The sequence below is a fragment of the Carlito syrichta genome, unplaced genomic scaffold, assembly GCF_000164805.1.
Source record: "Carlito syrichta isolate Samal-C Ts95f unplaced genomic scaffold, Tarsius_syrichta-2.0.1 Scaffold136027, whole genome shotgun sequence".
NCBI lineage: Eukaryota > Metazoa > Chordata > Mammalia > Primates > Tarsiidae > Carlito > Carlito syrichta.
Window position 1 is genome coordinate 21,929 of NW_007080123.1, and position 7,412 is coordinate 29,340.

Below are 7,412 nucleotides of genomic sequence, written 5' to 3' on the forward strand. Positions count from 1 at the left end.
AAAACTACAGGCGCGTGCTACCACACCCGGCTAGTTTTTGATTTACTGTAGAGACGAGGTCTCACCAAGTTGCCCGGGCGGATCTCGAACTCGCGGGCTCAGGCAATCCACTCGCCTTGGCCTCCCAAAGTGCTGGGATTACAGGCTGAGTCATGGAGCCGGCCTCTAACCTACTCTTTGTACAATTCTATGCATCTTACCCGTGGAAACCCACTGGCCTAACACCGAGGCTCGGAGAAGTCGAACCACGCAGGGGGAAGAGTAGAACTGGGACCCATCGCCGGCTCTTCCTCCCACATCTGCCGTGGAGCACAAGACTCTACTTTAACTCGAAGCTCTTCTTCCCTCAACAAAAGTTACCGAGCGCCTACCGGGGTGGCCTGTGCGAGCCGTGCGGGAAGGTAGCCGAAAGGCATAACCCGGGAGCGTGGCGGGAGGGTGGCAGGAGTGCTCAGCCGGGGCCCTCGAATTCGCGCCGCCCCAGCCCGGGCAGAAAAACCGGGGCCAGCACGAGTCCCTGGACTCGCGGAGGAACGGAAATGGCCCCTGGGGATGCTTCCTCGGGGAAGCCGCCCGGGCGCGGGTCAGTCTGGCGCACGCCTGCCGTCACTCACCTGTGGACCCTCAGCGCCGCCCGCTTCAAGGATGGAAGCCGCCATTCGCCACCGGGCCCGAAATGTCGCCATTAAGCTGCGTGCGGGGTCACGCCCCCCGGCCGGCGGGAAAAGGGCTCCTTACCTATTTGGGATGCTACGTCAAAAGGCGCGTGCGAAAAGCAAAGGCAGACCCTGCTGGGAGATCGCGCGAGTGGGTGTGGTGGTGCGCAGCGGAATGTGCCTGTGTGGTGGTGGCAATTGCGTCCCTTCCGCCCGAACGCCTGCTCTTTATCCACGGCAAGGAGTGCGCGTGCGCGTCAGCCGAGGCGGCTTCTTCGGGCCTCGTCGCGCTCCGTAGTGCAAAACTGGCGCCCACCAAACACACGCTACATTGAATGTCGTTTTTCCAACAAGCGCATTTATTGAGCGACCTGTATATGCCTGGCACTGCACTGGGTGCTGCTACCTAAGCGAACACGACAAATGCAGTTTATTAGGGAAGCGCTCACCGCCAAGGAGCGGCCTCTGTGGTCCGCTATGGCATACTCGTCGCTGACCACGCAGACCAGCACATAGTAGGCGCTCAATAAATGTCTGGGGATCCAATGGCTGCGTGAACGAGGCCCCAGTTCTTGCCCTCCCGGCTGGGGCTGCCCGGGGGACCCGACGGCTGCGCTGCAGGGAGGGTCCACGGCCGGCGGAGGGCGCAGTGGGAGCGTGAGGCTGGTGGGAAGGGGCGGGGCGGGGACCCGGCGGGGCAGGGCAGAGAAAGCGCCTTCCGGCAGTCTGCGCGGATGGCGGCGTCGAGTGCCGGGCCTGGGCCAGGGGCGCCCGTGGGCCTGGAAGCGTCCCGGCAGAAGCTCGCGCTGCGGCGGAAGAAGGTGCTGAGCGCGGAAGAGATGGAACTGTACGAGCTGGCGCAGGCGGCGGGCGGCGCCATCGACCCTGACGTGTTCAGGTGAGCGGGCGGGTAGGCTTGTGGCGCTCTACTCTCGGGTCCCTGGCCCGGGCCTGCTCCCTGTCGGGGTCTTCGGGGAGGTGGCCCTCCTGGAGCAGGGAGCTCCTCAGGGAGTAGGCCTGGTCCGAAGGGGTGTGGGGCGCGGTCTCACTGTGCGCCGCGCGTCTTCTCACCAGGATCCTTGTGGACCTGCTGAAGCTGAACGTGGCCCCCTTGGCCGTCTTCCAGATGCTCAAGTCCGTGTGTGCCGGGCAGAGGCTGGCGGGTGAGCCCCAGGACCCTGTGGCCGTGTCGCTGCCCACGTCGAGCGTGCCTGAGACCCGAGGTCAGAGCTGGACTCGGTGCTTCCTGACTGGAGGTGTGGGTGGCAGACCGAGGGGGAGGACAGGCACACACAGCGCAGCCTTGACCCCGAGTGGCCATGTCTCCCTGTCGGCCTTTTCCTAGGACCTGCAAGACCCAATCCGTAGGCTCTGGTTCCTGGCTTCGCGGCTACCATGGAGTGCGTGTCCAGGTCAGGTGGACGCAGAGTGGGTGGTCCAGGCAACCTGGGGCTCATCTGCCTCAACCTTTTCCTGCTTCTTCACTCATGCCTTCATCCCAAATACTGGAATAAAGAAGGCTTTAGTCCCTGCCCTGTAGCACTACAGCCTCCAGGGAAGTGCTCAGGGAGCCAGGCAGTCAGAGAAATTCCTGCCACCCCCGTGCCTTTACTGCACTCAGCCGGGGCCAGCTTCCCTCTGAGGATTGCAAGACAGATCGACATGGCAGCCTCTGGCTGTTCTACAACACTCAGAGCCCCCAGGGTGCAGAGGCCTGAAGGACAGAGCACCTGGGGGTTCAGGGTTGAAGGGCCTCCACACTCTTGAGGATTATAACTGGGGATCAGCTGATGCCATAATGGAGCCTTGGGTCTCTTATCCTCCCTGCCTGTCGCTTCTGCACCCAATGGCTATTGCAAACACTTTGAAATGCAGCAGAACCTCCCAGGCAAATGGAAGGAGGTCCAGGGCCGACTCCTGCCTGGAAGCATGAGGACACCAGCACAGGCATCCTGAGAAGGGGCAGAGGGCAAGCCAGCCCCAGTCTGGGGGAGCGGGGGTCCTGGGTGCCCACACTTGCTGCCCTGAGAGACCCCAGGCACTTGTGCTCCGGCCTCCTCACTGACCTATGCTCTGTCTGCTCTCTTTGTGTGTCTCTCTCTGACCTCCAGAGGCCTCCTTTCTCTCTGCCAGGAACAGTAGCCCCCCTGCAAGGCCCTCCTTTTCCTTGAGCCTGCAGCGTGCGGCCTCTCCAGTTCGGCTCCACAATTCAGCTGCCACCCACTCGCCTCTCTCTCCAGGGCAGCCCAGTTCCCTCTGCTTCTCTCGCTGCCTGTTCTCTCCTTTCACAGGTTTTGTTTATTGGCTTATCTCTGGGGGTTGGTGGTGTCCTTGTTTCTATGGAAACTATCCTGGCCCCAGAAGGCCTAAGCAGCTTTGAGCTGCAACAGCAGGACCCAGAACTGTGTAGGCTATTGCTGCCTCCTGCCTTAGAGACAGGATATGATTTCTGGCTTGGTTTATTAGAGACACAATAATACTGTAGTGCTTCTAGGATGTGCAGTCAGGCTAACATCAGGGGATGAGACCAACACCCCCTACACTCCAGAGGCTAACTTTGCTTAGTGAGACTTGTGCCCTGTAAAGAGCCCTCACTCCAGGGAGAGAACAGCAGCTCAGGCACAGCCTCAGGGGTGAGAAACACCTCGGTATCTAAGAAGCCATCCCCTACCCAGATGGAAAGTCTGCAGGAGAAAACAGATGCTGCTGCCTTCCCCGAGCTTCCTTGACAGCATCGTATGAACAATGGGTGCTTGTCCCAGAAACCACACTCCAAAACATAGTTCCTGTTCCGGCCTCATTCCTGAGTTTGGGGTACCTTCCAGGTGTTGCTAGATGTGGTGTGGCCGGGAACCCAAAGTCGTGGTCTGTGATAGCCCAGGGTGCTCTGGTTGTGCCCTCTGCCATACTCCTCCTCATTTCACTGCAGGTACCACCTGTAGCTCAGGTCCAGGGAGGGTAGGAAAGGGTCAAGGGCCAGGGCAGGGGTGGGTGGACCACAGGCTAAGATGAGGAATCCAGGGGTAAATTTCCAGAGGGAGAGAAAAACTAGGAATGGAGTCCTTATCACATCAGGGGACGTTGCTGCTCACTCACTTAGGGATTCTGGGTAATGGATATGGCTCTCATCACTGAGGGCATGGCAGGGAAGTGAGATGGACATGTTTGGGCTAGTGAGAAAGGCAGCTATATAAACAACAGCCATGGAGATGGGAGGAGGTGGTATGGCCTGTTTAGGCATGAGAGTCTTCAGGGCCATGAGACCAGCAAGATGGGTGCAGGAGGGGTCCACGGAGCCTGTCAGACAGGGCTGCTGCAGCCCTGGGAGCTGGGGTAGTGGAAGGAGCTGGACAAGGCAGAGGAGCACAGCAGCATGTGGGTTATCTGGGCAAAAAGGGCCCAGTAAAGGGTATGTGCAAGACATGGCACTGGGAGCATGGGCATAGAGGGACCAGGAGGATGAGAATGGGGCCACATTCGTGAATGGGACTCCCAGGAAGGTGGGGAGAAAGTCCTGGCACCAGGACAGGAGTGGACTGGAGCACTGGGCACCTCACAGTTGTAAGATTCTCCAGGGAACAGTCCTGGAAGCACAACTCAGGGCCTCATCCTGCTAGGCCGGGCAGCAGAAGACCAGGACACAATAACATGGAGGCGCTGAGGGATTGCCCAGAATGGGTAGAGGGAGGCCCTAGGGAAGCGGCAGAAGGGAACAGGGCAGACATGGCAACCAAGCCAGGAGTGTGCTGCAGCAGAGAGTCAGATATCCCTGCTGCCACATGTTATAGCCTCTGACCACAGAAACCTGCCGCTGCCCTCTTAATAACAGAATCTGGGGTGGAGAAAGTAAGAGGAAGTTGTCAGAGTGATCCAGCTGGAGGGACGGGGTACCTATAGATTTCCCACGGCACTTGGGTGTGAAGTTGGCCCAGGCCAAGGCCGGCTCCACCCAGGGCATGCCTCTGTGAGCTGTAGCAGGCACTTCTGGTAATGTGGACTCCTGACCCCAGCCATCCAGGTGGCCTCTGGGACCACTCCCACCAAGCTTAATCTCATCCAGCAGAGTGGGTGGAAGCAGCACACCCCAGAGGCACAGGGTAGTCACTGATGTTACTTGTCACGGTGAGGGTCTGGAGCCAATGAGGGAAACTCAAATTCAGTTGAATGTTCTCTGTTAAAGTTTAAGGAAACTGTATACTAAAGATGTCCCTCCAGAGCATGTCAGATGGCATTTGGTGTATGGAAGCTGGTGAGTGTCACATGAGCTGTGCTGCCTGATACCGGATCCATGAGCCACAAGTTACTGTTGTGGTCATGATGCCCTGTGTGTGTTAACATACAGTGGATGCTGAACAACCGGTGCAAAAGTGTATGCATCTTGTGAATTGTTTGTCTCTGTTGCATGTTGAAATAATGATACATCCAGGCATGGTAGTTCATGCCTGTAATCCCAGCACTTTGGGAGGCTGAGGTGAGAGGATTGCCTGAGCCCAGTTTTCAAGACCAGACTGGGCAAGTTGGCGAGACCTCATCTCTACAATAAATCAAGAAATTAGCCAGATATGGTGGTATTTACCTTTGGTTCCAGTTACTTGGAATGCTGAGGCAAAGAATCACTCAAGCCCAGTAGGTTGAGGCTGTGGTGGCCGTGAGCGTGAGACTCCTACCAAAAAAAAAAAAAAACGATGATACATTGAATATTTTAAGTTAATTAAAATACATTGTTGGGGCTGGATGCAGTGGCTCGTGCCTGTAATCCCAGCACTCTGAGAGGCTGAGACAGCAGGCTTGCTTCAGCCCTTGAGTTCAAGGTCAGCCTGGACAACATAATAAGACCTTGTCTCTACAAAAACATTTTTCTAAAAAAGCCAAGCATGGTGGTACACGCCTGTAGTCCCAGCTACTCAGAAGGCTGAGGTAGAAGGATCATTTGAGCCCACGAGTCAAGGCTGCAGTGAGCTGTGATCATACCACTGCATTCCAGGCTGGGCAACAGAATGAGACTTACAACTCAAAAACAAACAAATAAATGAAATACTTTATTGGAATTAATTCCCCATTTTCTTTTACTTTTTAATGTGGCTACTAGAAAATTTAAAATTATCTGTGTGGCTGGCACTGTGGTATTCCTGTTGGACAGTGCTGCTCCAGCACATCCAGAATATGCTTTTCCCAGCACCCCCAAATGAGGGTTGTACGTGCATGCATGTGCATGAGTGGGTGTGAGTGCATACATGGGTCTAGGGCTCTGGGCAAGTCCCAGGGATGAACACCTTCCCAGGAAATGTGGGCTGAGTTAAGAGTGAAAAGTGTATGTGTACAACCTGTGGCACGTCTGTTGTGGTCACTAGATCTGTGTTGATTAGGCCCCTACCGTGTGCTTGACCAGAGGGCAGAAGTGCTGTCTGGTAACAACTCAGACCTTCCAGACTACCCTGGCCACCCACTCTCTGGCTATCAGACTTTGTCAGCCAGTCTCAAGGAGAACTGAGCACTTTGCCTGGGGTGCACAAGTGGCTCCCACCAGGACAGCTTGTGTGCTTGTCAAGATTTTGGGGTGGCCTGCTGTGCTACCATCGACAGTGATGCCGACACTGTCACAGTGGTGCTCCTAAAATAGGACCAGTAGTGTTTTTGTGTTTTTCTTCCCTCTCCTGAGATTTCTCCCCTCCCCTTCTTGCCCTGCCTCTGCTCTTTTCCATCCTAACACAAGCACCTGCTGGCCCATGTTGCTGCAAGGTGGCGCTCCCACTATGAAAGGTGGAAGGGTACCCTTGGGGACAAATCCCCATTCCCCATCCCAGAATTGGGAGAGTGGTGAATCTGATTCACACGGGATACACCAAAGGTATGGCGGAGGTGGGGGGTTCCCACCTCAGTCAACTCCTTGGCTTCAGGAACTCCCTGGATCATCGGAGACTGACAGGCTGGTGTATTTTGAGGTTTTGCTTCATTAGGGTCTCACAAAATGCGGAGTGGCCACCAGCTGATTCCTAGGATGGAAAGAGCACTGATCTTGATAATGAGCCAGGCTGTTTTAACATTCAGTGAGCATTGTCTGTCTTTGGCAAATAAGAGGGCCCTCTGGGCACCCCGCTGGCCCGGTAACATCAATGGCTACTGCCTGGAACCTGCAGCCACACTTGGTTCATGCCTACTCTCCATCCTGCCTGACCCTAATCAGCAAGCCCCACCGAGCAGGGTGAACAAACTGGTCTTTCCACTGAAGGCACTGCTTGGCCTCCCCCTCACTTGCTGCTGACCATTCTCCTCGAGTCCACAACCAGGCTGGTGTGGGCCTCCTGGCCCTTGTGTAAAACGAGGTTCTCTCCACTAACTGCAAGAGCACATGATACCTGAATGGTTACAGGATTGTTTTCTTGATGTCCTCTATGGGCCAAAGTTGTGTTGGTGTCATATGTCTGGGGTTTGTCAGCCCAGTCGGAGAACAAGATAAGTATTATTTGCTCCATCCTACTATGCCTCATCCTTCTTGAGTTTCCAGAGGGGCCACAATCATTTCTCTGAGGATAAAGGAAACTCAAATGTGCAGTAGACTGAAGGAAGCTGGCACATGAAGGAAGCTGGCACAGAGTGAGGCCACATCTGAGGCCCACCCTGTGCTTCCTGGGGGAGCTGGGCAGGAGTTACCCATAAACTTTATTTATTTATTTATTTTGAGTTGGAGTCTCACTCCTGTCGCCCAGACTGGAGTGCAGTGGCTGCTCCCGGCCACCGCAGCCTCTACCTGCTGGG

General features: G+C 55.9%; 1 protein-coding gene across 2 annotated transcripts in view; it reads left to right on the forward strand.

Annotated features, from left to right (window-relative positions):
- The first annotated feature begins 1,372 nt into the window (after window positions 1-1,372).
- The window catches only part of LOC103251091 (mitotic-spindle organizing protein 2B-like), a 9,011-nt gene continuing 2,971 nt past the window's right edge, over window positions 1,373-7,412 (forward strand). Inside the window, exons 1-3 of one of the 2 annotated variants that reach the window (XM_008049701.1) lie at window positions 1,373-1,554; window positions 1,731-1,879; window positions 2,768-2,947. In XM_008049701.1, coding sequence (XP_008047892.1) covers window positions 1,391-1,554; window positions 1,731-1,879; window positions 2,768-2,947 — 493 coding nt within the window. In that variant the 5' untranslated portion in view covers window positions 1,373-1,390. The remainder of the gene's footprint in view (window positions 1,555-1,730; window positions 1,880-2,767; window positions 2,948-7,412) is intronic. The other variant, XM_008049702.1, reaches the window with a different exon arrangement.